The sequence below is a fragment of the Hippopotamus amphibius genome, chromosome 1 (assembly GCF_030028045.1).
Source record: "Hippopotamus amphibius kiboko isolate mHipAmp2 chromosome 1, mHipAmp2.hap2, whole genome shotgun sequence".
Classification (NCBI taxonomy): Eukaryota; Metazoa; Chordata; class Mammalia; order Artiodactyla; family Hippopotamidae; genus Hippopotamus; species Hippopotamus amphibius.
In genome coordinates this window covers 46028206-46045555 of record NC_080186.1, presented here as the reverse complement: position 1 = coordinate 46045555, position 17350 = coordinate 46028206, and the positions used below count along the sequence as shown (strand labels likewise).

At 58.3% G+C, this 17350-nt stretch overlaps 1 protein-coding gene across 4 annotated transcripts; it reads right to left on the bottom strand.

Moving 5' to 3' along the window:
• Positions 1-308: 308 nt before the first annotated feature.
• PCSK9 (proprotein convertase subtilisin/kexin type 9) lies at positions 309-17022 on the bottom strand. Of its 4 annotated transcripts, none has more exons than XM_057746919.1 (11): positions 16984-17022; positions 14595-14718; positions 10624-10757; positions 10286-10427; positions 7532-7728; positions 6221-6404; positions 5470-5643; positions 4995-5143; positions 3936-4155; positions 2033-2214; positions 309-527 (listed from the first exon to the last, which is right to left on the bottom strand). In XM_057746919.1, the coding sequence occupies exons 1-11, from the start codon at positions 17005-17007 to the stop codon at positions 309-311; spliced, it is 1749 nt and encodes a 582-aa protein (XP_057602902.1). In that variant the 5' UTR covers positions 17008-17022. The 4 variants fall into 4 exon arrangements, with proteins under 4 accessions (XP_057602902.1, XP_057602894.1, XP_057602909.1 ...); XM_057746911.1 differs by having other exon boundaries at positions 3936-4113; XM_057746926.1 differs by having other exon boundaries at positions 3936-4113; positions 14595-14661.
• Between the last annotated feature and the right edge of the window lie 328 nt (positions 17023-17350).

Sequence of the window (17350 nt, the reverse complement as noted above, 5' to 3'; positions counted from 1 at the left end):
GCACGTGGACCCAGCCCTGCAGCAAGTGGGGGGCTGCCTGGCACCTGCAACCCTGCTCACTCAGCCTCCCATTCAGCTCAGGCCTGGGGTAGGGTGATCCAGGCCGAGAGCTGGGGATCCCCCAGGCAGGGAGCCGGCCGACCCCAAGTGCCAGCGCCAGAGCTCCAGGAGGAAGAGGTATCCTCTTCCCAGGGGTCCAGGCTGAGGAGGGCTGAGGAAGGAGAAACCACTTCAAAGCTCAGCCAAGGCCTGGGACCACCGCCCCCAGGCCCTGACCCCTTCCCCATGCATGTGTCCTGGGGGGGCGGTCACTGGGCCTCCTGGGAGGCCTGCTCCCCCAAGGGCTGGTTTCGGCAGCAGATGGCGACGGCTATGGCGGCCTCCTCGCCCATCCTGCCTCCTGCACCAACATCCCGGCCCCTGACCACACACGTGTTGTCCACCGCATAGGCCCCCAGGGTGTGGGAGGCCCCGGGGAGGGCCCTGCAGCTGGTCAGTGTCCAGCCCTCCTCGCAGGCCACAGTGACCTGCCAGGGGACAAAAGAGAGTGCACATGAGACCCGGCACACGGTGGTGAGCCAGGCTGGCAGGGCACAGGTGCGTGTCTGCCAGGCCAGCATGAACTCGTCTTCCCCTCACCCCACGCCTCCCACAGCCCTCCCCGTCTCGGTCAGCGGAAAAGCAGGACCTCAGACACCCCCTCCACTGCTCCCACCACAGCCAGCCCGTCAGATCTGTGGGCTCCTCCTACAGGCCCCAGTGTCCTCCACGCTCCTGCCCAGGCTGGCCCCCACCACCCGGGCCTGGACAGTCACAGCAGCTGCAGGCCTCCCTGCTTCCACCCCGTCCCGCGCCGTCTTTCTGGTGCTGCAGCCAGAATGAACCTGGTTGCACCAGGTCAGGTACCCGTTCCCCTCCCCCAAGCCCAGGCTCAGAATCCTGTGTGGCTTGAAGCAAAAAAGGCCTCCCTGCGGCCCTCAGGCCCCACCTGAACCCTGCCTCTGGGTCCCCCACTCACTCGGTGCCCACCTCACTGGCCCGCTGCTGTTCCTGCTGCTCCTTTGCCCTGACTGTTCCCTCTGCCTGGAACACTGTTCCCTGTCACGTCCCCCACCTTCTTAGTGAGGCCTCTCCTCTCACCGCCCCCCGTCCTCTTCGCCGCCTTACTCTTCTCCACAGCATCTTCTCAGTACCCTATAGCATTACTTCTCAGTTTGCTGCCCTCCCACCAGAATGGACACCCCAGCAGAGCTTGTGGGCTTTGTATCTCCACCTGGAGTGGTACCTGCAACGCCCCAGGCCGCAGTACCTGCGGAGCAAGCGCACCTGAGACAGCCCTGGCCCTCAAGACACGCAGCATCCGGACCACAATCACTACAGAAGTGCACTCTTAAAAACCTCTTCTGAGGCAGGAGAGCAGACTCCCCAGGGCTTCCTTTTAAGAAGCTCCCTGTGGCCTTTAAAAGGAGACTTAACAGAGAAGCCCTAGGTAGCTGGGTCTGCACTGGCAGTTTCTGGGGCCACCCCCGCCCCAGGCCCAGGACGTGCCTCTCCTCTCTGCAAGCCCTTCCCCACTTTGCTGGCCCCGCAGGCCCCGCTAGCCGCCCCTCCCCCTGCAGCGCTCCACTCAGGTGTCCTGTCCCCTGGGTCATGGCTGAGTCATCCTCCCAGCAGATGTGTTAAGTGGATTAAGCAGTGAATGCCTGTGAACTGCTTTTTATGCCATATTTATGCATATTCTCCCAAAGGGGGTCAAGGGTGCCCCGACAGCAAACCTCACTAAGCTGGACAAAAGCAAAAACCGGCCCAGCGACACACACACACACACACACACACACACACACACACACACACACACATATGCTGTCCACACAGCGGCAGAAGCCGCCGACAGCACCCACCCCACAAGCCACTCCCCAGATACGTTAGGGTGTGGTGGTGACACGAATGCTGACCTGACAAGCTGCACAGGATGGACACGTGCCACCCGGTGGGTGCCCGGCGCCCGTCCCAACCCCCCACGCCGCCTCACCTTTTCTGCGGGGCCTGGGATCCCGTGCTCCCTGACTTTGCACTCCAGACCCGGCACGTGGCAACAGGACGCGTGGACACTGGCCTCCTCGCGGCCCACACACTGGTCGTGCTGACCCCGTAGCCTCAGCACAAGCCGCCTGGGGTTGCCAAGGTCCTCCACCTCCCAGTGGGAGCTGCAGCCTGGGACAGGGGAGGGCCAGCTCAGACACCTGGATGCTAAGGGACCCTCTGTCTCTCCTCCCCACCATATTCGGTCTCCATCTTTTTAGGGTCTGTGTCTGGAGCTGGGAAACCCAGAAACAAGTCTGGGCAGGAAAGAGGCACTCGTCTGAGCAACAGAACTCCTGGATTCTCAACACAACCTTGCTGCTGGCCTGCTGTGTGACCTTAGGAAAGCCACACAACCTCTCTGAGCCTTAGTGTCTCAGGGAAAACATCATCTCCCCTCCACCCTGTGATGGGGAGCAATGGGGAGGGGGCTCCAGGGCCTAAGATGCTACACGAGGAAATGGAATTCCTCCCCGTAACCCAGCCACCCAAGCAGAAGTTCAAGGGTGTGTTTGATGTCCCCCTGGGAGACTTGGGCCTCCCTCCAGAGCTTGGGAATCAGGCACACGCCCTGGCTACAAGACCTCAGAGAGTGTTCCTAGGCCATAGCAAGCCTCAGTTTCCCTCTGTGTAAAATGGAAAGGGAGGCTGTGAGGATGAAGTGAGGACAGGCACATGGAGCCCAGCACAGCACCTGGCACCGGGCATGGGCTCTGCACGTGTTAGGGTCACAGTCACTAGAATCCCCGTGTGCTAGCCGCATGGCCTTGGGGAAGTCACTCAGCATGTCAGGGTGCAGTTCCCTTCCCTATAAAGTGGGATGTGCTTCATAGGTAGTGGGTGCTATGGCTCCACTGTCTTCAAACTAGCACATGCCCTGGAGTTTATCTGCTGGGAGTTCCCAAAGGGGAGAGCCATGAGAACACGGTGGACTTCCTACCAAGCCAGGACCACGACAGGATGGCTGGTGGCCCTCTGGACCTGCCCCAGGCTCTCCACCTGACCGGGCTCATCTTCCCACTGCAAAGCCCTCCTGCACACCTCCCCAGCCACTCCTCCTGGAGCCAGCTCCTACCTTGCCACTCGTCCTTGTCACCCTCCTCCTCCTCCTCAGTACATACTCGATGGAGAATCAGCTCCTGAGCCAGTTATTCCAGGCCCGCTGCCTGCCCTCTCCCCGGACATCCCACACCCCCTCCAAGCAGGACAGCTCAGCCCCCTCTCGATCTGAGTGGTACCACCCCCGGATCCCCCACAAGGTCCCCATCTGTGACTTCCTGTTTCCTACCCAGGGCATGTTTTTGACACAAAGTAGCCCATCCACAGTAACCTATATCAGAGAATGGATTTTAAAGCAATGGGTAATAACCATGATAGCTCGCACTTCCATTGTCCTAGCACCAAGCTAAATGCTTAGCACCCATCATCCTCATTCTATTGACAAGGCACCTGAGGCACAGAGAAGTTAAGTAACTTGCATGGGTCACACAGCTGATGACTGGCAGAGACAGGATTAAACCAAGGTCAGCTCCACATTCAGAGCCACTCCCTGAACTGCCCCTCGTGCACTGCACTGCCTGTGGGAAAGTGGCCACGATGCCCCAGGCCTGGTGCTCTAGGTGTTACTCATTTCCTAGCAACCCAATGAAGCAGGAACTACCGTCGGTCCGTCTTAGGGAGGAGGACGCTGAGACTGAGGCAGATGAGGTGCCTACCCAGGGTCACGGGGTGGAAGGGGTGGCCCTGGCCTTCACACCAGGCAGTCGGGCTCCATCGTGGGACCAGCCGGGTGGGGGCAGGTGCACAAGGAGCCAGGGACGCCGCTTCACCCCAGGATGGGCCCAGCCTCCTACCTGTGAGGACGTGGCCCTGCTGAGGGCAGCGGGCACGGGTCTGCACACCGGCCCCAACTGGCGGAGCTGTGTGGACGCTGCAGTTGGCCCGGGGCAGCAGGCAGCACCTGGCAACGGCATAGACACCCTCACCCCCAAAGGCGTTGTGGGCCAGGCAGACACGCCTGCCCTCTCGGGTCTGAGAGCCAAAGACAGAAACAGCAACCTGCTTTAGAAAAGGCTTTGAAACACAGGATGAGGGGTCTGGAAGGGACCAACTTGGGCACCCAGTTCCAGCCCCTTGAACCCTCTCCAACGGCCCTGCGAGGGGCCAGCCAGCCCCTGAGGACAAGGAGCTCACTCGCGCCCAAGGCAGACTGTTCTGCAGATGGGCCGCTCTGAGTGTTATAAAGTTCTTCTGGACACTGAGAGTGACTTCAGAATGCAGATACAGGGAAATTTAAGACCCCAGAGCAAGGTCCCAGCCTGCTCAGCCCTGACCCACTCTCAGCCTCTCCCACATACACTCACTGCAGGTTCAAGTGCACAGTCAATCACACTCCAGACAGTCTCCCAAGCAGAAATGCCTGCCGCCCCTGTCCTCCTGGCCTAAGCATTGCCCTTCCACCAAAACATCGTGGCCAGACAGCATCTGTGCAAGGCTCTGTGGTCCTAACATCACATCCCTTCTTTTGCTGGTTTGAGACGATTTATCAACTGCCAGGACCGTAGAACATCTGAGTGCAAAGGGCCCTGGAGACCACTGCGTCCAGAGGCAGGGAATCCCTTGCACATGTCTGGCCCTCGTGTCCCCCAAGGCAGTGACTCCCGGGCACACGCTCGGCTCTCCCCTCCCCCAAGGTGGACGCTGGACTCCATCTAGCCGCATCCTGCAGGGTCTCCCGGGAACCCTCAGCGTGCCTCCCTCCAGCAGCACCCAAATCGCAGGTAACTGAGTTATGCTCCTTTCGGCTGTAACTTGCCCACGGGCCCTGGAGCTCAGGGGAGGAAGCGACTCGGGCAGAGCTGGGCCTGGAACGAGAACCCCACTTCAGGCTCTGACGGGAGGGTGCAGATCACCTCAATGCGCTCGCCCCGCCGCCGCCCGCTCCTGGAGAAGCTGGAGCAGCCCAGCAGCTCCTCAGGGGTGGCGCAGTGGGCCTCCGCCGTGGCCATCCGCATGGGCCCCGAGTGCGCTGACCACACGGTCCTACAAAACAGCTGCCCACCTGCAACGAGGCCCTGGGGTGAGGAGGGGTGGCTGGGAGGGGAGCCTCCGTCAGGGCTCTGTTCACAGAGGGCCCCAAATCTTTGGCTTCTGGTGGGGGAGGGGGCCTTAAAGAATGTGATTAATTTTCCCATTAAAACATGTCCTGAAAGCCCTGCAAAGCCCTTTCAGAGTCCATCCTACTCAATCTCCCCCAGGCTCCAGGAGGCAATGGCCGAATTCTCCCTGCACAGATGAGGGCGGGGCAAGATTGCCCAGGTCACACAGGGCCCCCCGAGACCTCCCAAGCCCCAATCTGGACTCTGCCCACCCCGCCACCCTGCTGACCTGCTCCATAGGTCCCGGGGGGCAGTGTGGCCACCAGGTTGGGGGTCAGCACCCGCTGGTCCTCAGGGAACCAGGCCTCATTGATGACGTCTTTGGCAGAGAAACGGATCAGCCTGTGCCTCAGCTCAGCCAGGGTGAGCTCCGGCTCGGCGGTCAGCATCATGGCCACAATGCCTGGTCGTGGGGCAGGCGGTGAGAGATGGTGGTGCCCTGGCCATCCTTCCTGACCCTGGATTCCTCTCCTGGTATACATGTGTGCACACACACACACACACGCAGGCGCGCACACACACACACGGGTGCGCGCACACACACACACACACACACGCCCCAAGTTGTTCTTCAGAAATTAAACCACCTGTAATCCCATGCTAAAAGACAGCCAGAGTAAAACTTCCATCCTGCTCTCACACCTCTGAGCCTTGGCAGTTGCTGTTTCGTTTGCCAAGTAAACTCTTATTCATCCACTAAACCCCAGATGAAATGTCCCTCCTCCAGGAAGTTTTCCCTGACCTTTAGGCTGGGAAGGGAGCCCACCTCCTCTAGGCTCCCTTCCACACAGCCTGGCTACTCTATTTGTGTACCTGCCTCCCCCATTAGACTGAGTGACCTTGAGGGCACCATCAGCTGGACTTATCTTTAATCCCCCATTCCCAACGCAGAGCCTGGCACATGGGATCTTGGCACAGACCCTGCCTGGCAAAGGGGCTATTAGAATCACGATGGCTGAGGTGGTGGGGCAGCTACTCACCAGCCACATGGGCGGCAGCCTGTGACGTCCCACTCTGTGACGTGAAGCAGGTGCTGCAGTCACTGGAGGCACCGATGATGTTGTCCCCTGGAGCAAAGAGGTCCACGCAGCGGCCAAAGTTGGTCCCCAGGACCCCCAGGGTCACCGGCTGGTCCTGGGCATTGGTGGCCCCAACAGTAATGACCTGGAGAGGGGAGGGAGTGGTTGGCAGATAGGGAATCCAAGGAGAGGATGTGGGGAGACTGAGACCTTGCCAGCTGGCCTGGCCAAATCCTATATACCTGTTTGGGTCCCATTCAGATATCCCCTCCTGAGAGAAACCCAACTCTCCAGGCAGAACCCTGGCACTCTCTGCCTCACCCAGCCCTGGTGCTACCAAATGCCCTACCATACGTCAGGCACCATTCCCGAAGCCCCTGAGGTGCTTCCATTCTAGTGCAGGACCCAGACAGTAAACAAACAGTAAACAATGCAGCACATTAGGTGGGTGTCAGTGCTATGGAGAAAAACAGAGCCGGCAAGGGGGAAAGGACCTGCTGGGTTTTGTCTGCTTTCCGTGATTTTAAACCCGGCAGCCAGGAAGGGTTATCCACCACTGCCGGGCTCACATCTGTGCCCCCCACATCTGCGCCCTGACCCCAACACACGCCCCTCAGACCATGGTGTCCTTGAAGTGGGACGAGATTCCTTCCCCTTAGTCCCCCCAGCGCCCACACCGCCCACCACCCGGTAGGTGCCCTCGCATGTCAGTCAGAGGGATGGACAGGCATGGGCCCCACTGGGTCAGCCCCTCAGAGGCGTCGTCTCTGTCCTCATGTAGCCCCCCTGCCTGGGATGCACCTGGACCCTCGATGCAGAGCTTCAGGGGGCCTTTGGGGGTGGGGGGTGGACAGCAGGGAGGCCGCGGGATACTGGGCAGGAGAGTGATGTGGGCAGAGGCCCTGGGCCCTTACCGGCTGGAAGGGGAGAGGGAGCAGAGGGAGGCTGGGAGGAAGCTGAGGGAGCTTTGGTGTCAACCTAGGGGAGAGCAGATGGATGGAGGTGATGGGGATGTGTCGAAGGGGCCGGGGAATTCAGGAGACATTCAGAGGGAGAGGGGCCAGGACGTGGGCATGGGGCTGCGTGGGGCAGGGGAGAGTGGAGGATGGTGCTGTTCACAGGCTAGGATGGTGGAGGTTCAAGCCCCTCCTCTGCCCAGGCTCGGCCCTGGGAGACTCTGACACCTTCCAAAGCCAGGCCAGCTCAGGAGCGCACACCACGAAGCCCACGGGGGCCCACCTGCCCCCTCCCCCTCCCTTCCGAAGCACCCACCTCAGGAGTGGAGGCTGGGGAGTAGAGGCAGGCATCGTCCCTGAAGTTACCAGCAGCGGCCACCAGCACCGCCCCCGTCCTGGCCAGGCGCTGGCAGGCGGCGTTGAGGGCCGGGCTGTACCCACCCACCAGGGGCAGCAGCACCACCAACCGCCCCCCGGGCTGGGCCAGCTGGCTCTTCCGAATAAACTCCAGGCCTGGGAGGACAAAGCCAAGGTCACCCCTGGGGAGGCACTCTCGCCCTCCCCACCCCCACCCTCGAGGCCCCCAGGAGGGTTAACTTTACATGCCAGCTTGGCGAGGCTATGGTGCCCAGGTGTTTGCGCAGACATCGCTCTAAATGTTGCTGTTAAAGTACTTTACAGATGTGATTAACATTTACATCAACAGACGCTGAGTAACGCAGATGACCCTCCATAACGGGGGCGGGCCTCATCCAGTCAACTGAAGACCTTAAGAGAAAAGATGGAGGTCCCCCGTGCAGGAAGGACATCTGCGCGCAGGCTGCCTTCAGACTCAAGACTGTGGCATCCACGCCTGCCAGAATTTCCAGCCTGCCAGGCCGCCCTGCGGCGTTCAGCCAGCCCCACAATGTGTGAGCCAACTCCTTAAGGGAAATCTTCCCCTATGTGGTATACGTATGTATTTATCAGTATAAATATACACGCACACCCTATCGGTTCTGTGTCTCTGGGCAACCCTGACTAACACACACAAGAAACATGTGACGAGCAGCCCTGATAAAGCCAGCCAATTCCCGAGCACTTAGACGCACCAGGCGCCCTGGCTGAGCGCCTGAATACAGGCATGTACACAGTCCTCACACTGACCTTGCTGTTACTTTCCCTTTCCAGGGAACGGAGGCACCAAGAGACGCAAGGTTCTCAGAGGAACAGGAAGGGCCTGCTGTGCCCTGCCTCTGACCTCCGCGGCCCTCCTGGCCATCCCCTGAGGCTGGTGTGCAGCACACCGCCCCTCCCCCCCCCCCACACCCAGACTCCAGTGAGGCCTCAGGGCCCCCTCGCCGCCCTGGGGCCCCGCCCTCCCATGGGTGAAAGGGGGCACTGGTGCTCGGCTGTGTCGGGGATCAAAAGACGCCTCGCCCTGGAGCTGGGCGGGGGTGGGGGGGACTGGATAACCCTGCCCCCTCAGGGCTGTCATGCCCCTACCCGAGGGTGCAGCCTGGGAGCCCAGGCCCAGGGGAGACCTGGTTCTAACACCAGCTCTGGCCCTGACGTGCAGGGGACCCGGAGCGGACAGCTTCTCCTCGGAGGCTCCAGCTCCCGCTCCGTCAGATGCGGGCGTGGGCGGCCGACCTCTCAGAACCTTCTGGATCTGGGCCTCTGGGAGGTCCCTGGGGCTGCAGCAGCGGTGGGGGGGGGGGTCCCAGAGCCAGGCTCCTCCTAGGAGGCAGGTGCCCCTCCCACCAGGAGGGAGCAGAGCGGAACTGGGAGTGGAGGTGAAGAATAACCGCCATTACAGCCGCCATTTATGAAGCGCCTGCTGTATGTATGTTTCTGTGCTCAGACCTGACACTTTACCTCAGCCGTCTGCTTACAGGGGAGACCAGAGGTGACCGTGAAAGGAAAAGCTACTGTTCGTGGAGCTCTGCTCTGCACCAGGTAATATGCTAGAGGCCTTTCCCAAAACGGGGACCCCTTCTTTCCCCAGGAAGCCCTCCAAGCCCAGGGCACCAGGCCTGTAGAAGGCCTTTCAGGGCACAGACGGGCCTCCCCTCCTCTGCACACTGACCTCTGGGAACTGGACTGCTGAGCTGAGGTCAGTCGATAAGGGCGGGGGGTGGGGCAGGCAGGAAGGGTCACCAGATAGGGCGGGGGACTATTGATATCAAAACCTGTCCTCTAAACTGGAAAGAATCAGGGCAGAGCTCACTCACCAAGCACAAGGCAGGCGCCACCAGCCCTTCCCAGCCCTTCAAACAGGCGTGAGGCTGCCTCTGCCAGCTCAGGGGCCAGCGTCTGACACGGGTCTGGAGGCTTGAGGTGGAGGTCAAACTCAGAGCTGGCACCTTCCCCAACAGGGTCACTGGCTCTAGCAGTGTGACCCTGGGCAAGTCACCTCCCCTCTCTGGGCTGGTTTTCTCAACTGTTTAACAGGATCACAATACCAGCCTCCGGGTATGGAGTACAAAGCCCTTCGCTCAAGGTCTGGCCGCAGGAGGGACTCAGTACATGAGAACTCCCACCCTCTTCTCTGTCCACAGCCACCTCCCCCTAGGGTCCGAGCTCTCAGCTGGACCTTGCCGGAGGCAACTGGCTGGAGAAACCTGCAAGAGTCTGGAAAAAGTCTTCTGCCAATTCCTCCACCAAATCTACCCAATCCGTCATGAAAAGGAGTGAGTCCCCCGGTGTTAAAGGTAAGCAAGCAGAAGATGGAGAAAGTTTGCTTAGATCACCTCAAGGGTCTATCCAAATATAAAGCAAAATGACAAAAGGCACAACTATTTTAAAGGATGTGGAAAGGGGAGCAGTGTGAAACTGTAGAAAGACCACTGACCTGGGGTCAAAGCTGCAGAACCTGCCTGGGCTGAGCCCTGCCCCTGTCTGAGCCTCAGGCTCTCCACCAGCACTCGTGCCCCCCGGGCGCCCTGCCCACTCTGACACTCTGGGACTCTGCCTCTGGGGCAGAGGCTGCCTTGGCCTCCTCGGTCAGGAGTCAGTTCTCTCTGGGCTGAGGCTCCACCCCCCGCCCGGTCTGGACGCAGAGACCAGCGCAGCGGGAGGCACCACTCACCTGTGAGGGTGCTGCTCACTGTGCCCTTCCCTTGGCAGTTGAGAACACGCAGGCTGCGCAGGCTGGCGCCCTTGGCCACGCCGGCATCCCTGCCGCTGACCACCCCCGCCAGGTGGGTGCCGTGGCTGTCACACTTGTTCGCCTGCCCGACCAACACAAGACCCGAGTGAGGAAGCCCATCCACCCTGTAATAATATCAGTGGGTGGCTGGACAGACGCCCCACCCGCCACTGATGGCAAGGCAGGGGCAGTGCCAGCTGGGGAGGCCAGCAGGGGTGCAGCTGTGGCACTCTGGGGGGTGGCGTCACCTCCAGGTCGGAGGTGAGGGACGTGCTCACCTGTCTGTGGAACCGTGTCCCGTCCTCCTCGGGCACGTTCTCGAAGTCAGTGACTGTGACCCTGCCCTCAATTTCCCGGTGGCCACTTTGGATGCTGGTGTCTAAGAGATACACCTCCACCAGACCACGTCCATCTTTCCAAGGTGAGGTTTGTTCGAGAGGAGAGAATAACCATAAGGTTAATGTAATAGTTAACACATATAAACTATTTACCATGTCTCAGGCACTTCTCTAAGCACCTTATATATGTTAACTCAAAAAATCCTCTGCAGGTACATACTATTATATCTTTATACCACAGACGAGGAATGTGAGGCACAGAGAGGGTAAGTAAGTGTCCAAGGTCACACAGCTGGTGGTGGTGGAACCAGAAAGAGAACTAAGTAGTCTGGCTCCATAATATTAATATGAAATAACACTATGAACACTCAAAACCAATAAATACAATGGAAAAAACTGTGTCAAGCCCCTACTTATAATTTTTCACAGTTCCTCAAGCCTGAGACAACAGAATTTAGAGACAGAATTGGATTTGAAGAGTAAAAGGAGAATAACAGGGCTGTTTGGCCATCTGAGCAGGTCACCTCATTTCACAGAGAGGAAACTGAGGCTCAAGGAAGATGCGTGGATCTGGGCCTCCCGGCTCCAAGCCCTCACTTTCTCCACTCCATCAGGTGCCAGGACAGCTCATGGTGGCCAGTTCCAACTGATGTGAGTTACAGCCTCAGAGAAAACAGCAGTGTTGGAAATTTACCAAGAGCCTACCACCCACATTTCATCATTCCTAGTTGGGTTGGTTCAGATTCTCCAGGAGGCAGGCACCTAGATGGGACGAGACCTGCAGGGAACTTCTTGGGGAGACGCCTACGCAGGACAAAGGTGGAGGGGGCAGGAGGAAGCAGGGAGAGCCTGCAGGTGTGACACCTGTGGAAGGAGAGGAAGGAAGAGGGTCAAGTAGGTAGAGCCCCAGACTGCAGCGCTGCTCTGGGAAGCCTCTGTCCTCACACCCCTGCGTGAGGGGAAAAGGGGCCGCAAAAGGAGTTATCACTCAGGGGCAAAGGGGCCTGGGAGTGGCCTCATCCAGCCTCTGATCTGGTGCAGGAAGCTCTGCAGCCTCTGGCAGGTGGGTGCCCAGTCCTCCCTGTGTCCCCCCAGGGCGGGGAGCTCTCTCTCTCCCACCAGACAGCCCCTGCTGTGCCTGAGAAGCTCGGGCAGCAGCCAAGTTCTCCTCTCATCTCTGCCCAGCAGGCCCCCGCCCATTCCTCCTTGCTCCTTCCTCCCGGGCTACACTCCTTCCTGCCTCAGGGCCTCTGTCCTTGTTCATTTCTCTGCTTCGACACACTCCCCTTGGTGGGGCTAATGATACCCGCTGCAGGTCTTGACTTGAGTACCACTTCCTCCAGGAAGCCTTTCCTGACTCCCCAGCAGTCAGCCAGGTCTGCCTCTTACACATGCTCACAGCTGTCCGGACTTCTCCGTAGCTCCCGCCCCATGATGACACCAGTTTGGTGTCATGTAGCTATTTGTTCAAGCAATGGGTTAGCCTTCCTCATGCACTAAAAGCTCTGTTGGGGGGGGAGGGGGGCAGAGACCAAGTCCATCAGCACCTAGTACAGGGCTTGCAGCACAGTGGCTGCCCGAGAACTCACTGTGGCATGGAAGGAGAGAAGGGAGAGGGCTGAACTGACAGCACCCTCACTATGTACCAGACATGGATGGATGCACGCTACAGCAGAAAGAGCATTAACCCTCAACACAGCCCCTGAGGTAGGAACTATCATTACTCCCCTTTGCAGAGAAACCTGAGGCTCAGAGAGGGTCAGTGACTTATCCAAGGTCACACAGCTTGAGAATGCTAAAGTCTGGATTTGAGCATGGCAGTTGGCTCCAGAGCCTGTGCTTGTCAGCCCTTTGTCAGGTGGCCTCTCTGTGAACAAAGGGTCTGCTCCTGGCCAGGTGAGCCAGCCTGCACTTGTCTGCATGGTGCCCGTTTTGCCCCACACCCACCCAGCAGCTCCCAGGGGGCCTTGTCCAGCCAAGCCCTTCTGTGACTCCTGATGGATGCCACATTCCTGCCTTCCATCCCTGCCACCTCCCACAGCCACTGGGAGCAGGAGAGGGGTAAGGCAATCCACGGGCATCCCAGTGGAGGAAGAAGGGTCCCACGTCTGCTTCTGGGCTGGAAGAGGGCAGTGGGTCCAATGGTGGCCCTGAAAACATGTGTCCACATTCTCACCCCCAGGACCTGTGACCGTGACCTTATTTGGAAAAAAGGTCTTTGCTGATGTGATTAACAACCTCCAAATAAAATCATCCTGCATTATCCAGATAGGCCTTAAATCCAATAATGTGTTCTCATAAAAAGACAGAAGAGGAAAGACACACAGAGAAGGCCATGTGAAGGAGGCACAGACAGAAGTGATGCAGCCACAGCCAAGAAATGCTGCAATCACCAGAAGCGGGGAGGGGCAAGGGACGATGCTCTCCTAGACCTCTGGACGGAGCTCAGCCCACTGACACTTTGATTTCCAACTTCTAGTCTCCAGAATTGGAGAGAATACATTTCTACTGTTTTAAGCCGCCAGGTTTGCATTCCTTTGTTACGGCAGCCCTAGGAAACTAATTCAGGGGCTGTGGTCTTCTCTCTCTCCTGCTTGGCTTGGGGTCCCCCAGACCCCCTGTGCAACATCCCCTCCCCATTCCCCACACTAGCAAGCTCCCGGAGGTCCCTGAGGCAGAGATATGGAAGGTGGAGGCTCTAGCGTCTCCGCCTAGAGAGGTGCAGCCTGGAGTGGGGAGGCGCAGGCTCTTCCTGCAAAGGGCAGCCCTTCCCTGGCCACAGGCTGCCCTGATCAGTCAGCACACCCTGCCCGACCAGGCCCCTCACCTCGACCAGGCCCCTCACCTCTGCCGCTGTCGCCCCTGGGATGATGCTCCACCCTTCTCACTAGTCTCCCAACCTGGCCGCGAGCCCCGGGAGGCCCCAGGTCTGCTGTCAGTCATGATGACAGCAACTCAGAGCCCACCCCTGCCCTTTCAGTTTCCAAAGCATTTGCACATCCTTTACCTCTATGGAGACTTACAACAGCCTGTGAGGACAGGACGGGATTACTGTGCCCATTTTACACATGAGAAAGGGGAGGCTCAGAGAGGGAAATGGCTCCCTTAAGACCCCATGTGAACTGGTAAAGGGCGGAGGCTGAACGCACCCCCAGGGCTGGCTGAGTCCTAGCGCATTACTATACCATCTTTCCGCTGAGCTTCAGCCCTCATGCCGTGGGCTCCTCAACCTCCACACGGTCCAACCAGAACCCCTGATCTCCAGGGGCCCTTCCCTTCTTCCCCAGCTCAATACATGGCACCTCCACCCACCTACAAGGCCCTGCCAGAAACCAGGCCACTTTCCATGGCCTCACCTCCTTTCCATGGCCTTCCCCAGGCAGAGGGAAGAGTGGGAGGAGAGGCCTGGAGGGGACACACAGAGTAGCCCATGCAGGGAACCCTAGGAAGCATAGCGATGCTGGAGGGAGGTGGAGCAGGGCAAGGCAGGAGACCAGAGAGGAGGTGGAGGCGGGGCAAACAGGGCTTGTCTGTCCCGTTGTGGGATCCAGTCCTGTCCTCGGGGCATTGGGAATTACCCAGACCTGTGAGCCTTAGGGGGTGTCAAGGTCAGGTTTACCCTCTCCCCACCCAAATGCAGCCTCATGGGCTAAATGACAAGAAGAGGCAAACGAGAACTTTTAGAAGGTGGGAGAGGGGCTCATTTAAATAAAAGACTCCTGCATTGTACCTGGGGCAGAAGGAAGGCAGGGCGTGGGGGCTGGTTTGGGTGGAATGGGACAGAAAAGAAAGTGTCAGTGGAGTGTGCTGCGCGCTAAAGCCCCTGGGAGGTGAGGAGCGTCGGCAGGGAGGAGACAGCAGCACGTGGACTCAGCGCAGATGGAGAGGGGCGGGGTGCAGGGGGGCCTTACTGGGGGCACGGTGCTCATTGGCCTGGCGCCTCACAGGGAGAATCCGCTCCAGGTTCCACGGGATGCTCTGGGCAAAGACGAAGGAGTCCTCCTCGATGTAGTGGATGTGGGGCAACCTCAGGGCCTGCAGAAGCCAGAGAGGTGGGGGCGCGGCTTCAAAAGCCATTTACTTGGCCGACAGCAAAAACCTCCAACAACCCTTACCCCACCTGATCAAGTCTGTCCGGAGTCACACGCCAGCACCCTCCCACCTGTCTGCTCCTGGTGTGGGGTTTCCTCGCTCAGGGTGGGAAGCCCAACACGTGCCAGCACAGAGGAAGCCTTTTAGGAAGGATTCTGAATTTGACATGCCATCTGGATAGCCAGACAGTGCCCAGGCCCCAGGCAGGCTGGACTTGGTTTCCACGCCCCACTCATGATGCCTGTCCCGGCCATTCTGTTACCCCAGATCCGTTCCCACCCTTCTCCACCCTGCACAGTGCGGAGGAGGCTGACCCTGCAGACTGCAGGCACCCAGGCCTCCTTGCAGTGATTTCCAGTTGGACTCAGCCAGAGCGAGGCCCAGCAGGAGTTTGGGGATGAGAGGATGCCTTCTCCACTCTCTCTCTGTTTTGGTGCTAGGTTCCCACAATGGCTGCATCCTTTGGTGTCCACGGCTCCCCGGGGCAGCCCCAGCTCCCACTGGGCAGAGGCAACACTATTCCCTCTCCTGCCCATCAACCTGTCACAGCAACTTGTCTCTGGGTGCCTCAGTGTCCCCATGGGTTTCCTTAACCTGTCCATACCTCCATGAATTTCTGTGCTTAGCATCTACTTAACTACTTGACGATCTCATTTAGTCCTTAAAGAACCGTTCCTATTTTCATGCCCAGCTTACAGGTAGGGGACTGAGACTTGGGGAGTGAAGGAGATTGCCCAAGGTTAGACAAACTAGTAAGGGGCTGAGCTGGGACATGAACCCAGGCTGGTGCAATGCCAAAGCCCAACTCTTGAAGGCACACATCTGTGGCCTGCAGCTCAGCAGTATCTCCCCTCTGAAAAGCTGCCCAGCCTTCAGGGCTCACGCATGCCCTCTGGCTCTATGGGTACCTGATTCCTTTCCCCTCATTGTGCTGGGCATATCATCCCCCAGTTAACTGACTGGCCATCACTTCTCAGTCTCTCTTTCTGAACTGTGAGCTCAAGGGAAAGGGCTGGTGGTCCATCCTTGTGTCTGCAGCACATAGTAGGTGCTCATCAAATGTGTGATGAGCAGACTGACTGAAAGCATTAACTTGATGTTTTCCCTATTAGACTAAGGGACTGGGCTCTGTCCAACCCCTGTCATTGTTCCCACAGGACTTAGCACGCTGTAGTTGTCCAGCCGCTGTACACTGAATGGAATGAAACCATGCAGCAGTAGTGCAGTGGAGCAAGGAGGCCTGGGCCCAAATTCTGGTTCTGCCGGTTATATGTTGTATGACCTTGGGCAAGACTCTGTCCCAGTCTGGGTCTCAGTGTCTGCGGGAGGCTGTAAGGCACCCCGGACACGTGGAGAATCACTGTGAAAATGGGAACCATGTGTTCTCATCAAGTTAGGAGGACAGGGGAGGGGGGCGGGTTGGGGGGGGGGAGGAGCAGAGGCTAAAACAAAGAAAGGATTTTTTTTGTTGTTTTTTTGTTTGCTTTTTGGTTTTTTCTTTGAAAAGATGCATTTGCCGAATTCTCTTCTGCCTTATTATTAAAGCTACAAATCTTACAGCCATCACTCGCTTCAAGCGGAGCCCCCTTCCCTTCAGCAGGGAGCCTCACCAAGAAAGGTTTTTAAGATATGCATTTCAAGCGCTAGGGCCAGGATTAGGAGAAGGAAGGCCAGAAGCCCTCAACTCCCCGTGCCTGTTTTGTTCCTGCACCAAAGATGTGCTTCAGGGTCGGGCTGGAGCAAGAAGAGCCTCCCTGTCCTACAGAAGGAACCTTCTGAATAGCATCAGCTTCAAAGGCATTTTGGATCCTTGAGTCATGCTTTTATAAAATGACTCTGGCCCCACTAATGTCATAGGGCCTTGTCCCTACAGGGTTCTCACAGGCAGCAAGTTCACCAGCACAAAGACAGCTAGCAGACAGACCACTGGGTGCGATACCAGCTCTGCCTCTGGCTGTCTGTGTGGTCCCTGCTGAACCTTGGTCTCCTCATCTTTCAAATGAAGATGAAGTACCACTGAGGTATGGCCAGGTTTGAAGGGCATCCTGTACTGAAGGTCAGGAGCCACTGGGCTTGGTACTTAGTAAGCATTCTGTGAACGTTTGCTGCCTTCTGATGGCCAGCTGTGGGCACACCAAGGACAGTGCCCTGTATGCATGCAGCAGCCCAGCCCTTTCTGGAAGTGCCCCGCCCAGAGAGGGAGCTCACCAGCTCCATCAGGTCACCGCTCATCTTCACCAGGAAGCCGGGGAAGAGGTCGTGGAAGACGTGCAGGATCTTGGTGAGGTAGCCACGGCGGGCGGCCTGGGCCTGCAGGCGGCGGGCAGTGTGCTCCATCTGCGAGCGGCGGGTCTCCTCCTTCAGCACCACCATGTAGGTGCGTGGCAACCGCCAGGCGTCCTGGCCCCCAGCAAGGAGGAGTGACATGATGACATTAAAAAAAGAAGGACGCTATGTGTGCTTCATCCACCTCTGTTTACAAGTTAGAATTACAGCAAAAGAAACTCCATAGAGTATAGGAAGTATAAAGAGAAGGTACCAAATTAGGAGCCCCAAACCACATAGAGGCCAACTA

Excerpts from the sequence above, each read along its gene's own strand:
- PCSK9 (XM_057746919.1), bottom strand. The coding sequence starts at position 17,007 with ATGAGCGGTGACCTGATGGAGCTG. Across the intron at positions 10,758-14,594 it reads CAATGAGCACCGTGCCCCCA|ATGGACGTGGTCTGGTGGAG; the intron begins GTAAGGCCCCCC and ends CACCTTGGAAAG. Across the intron at positions 6,405-7,531 it reads CCCCAGCCTCCACTCCTGAG|GTCATTACTGTTGGGGCCAC; the intron begins GTGGGTGCTTCG and ends TCCCCTCTCCAG.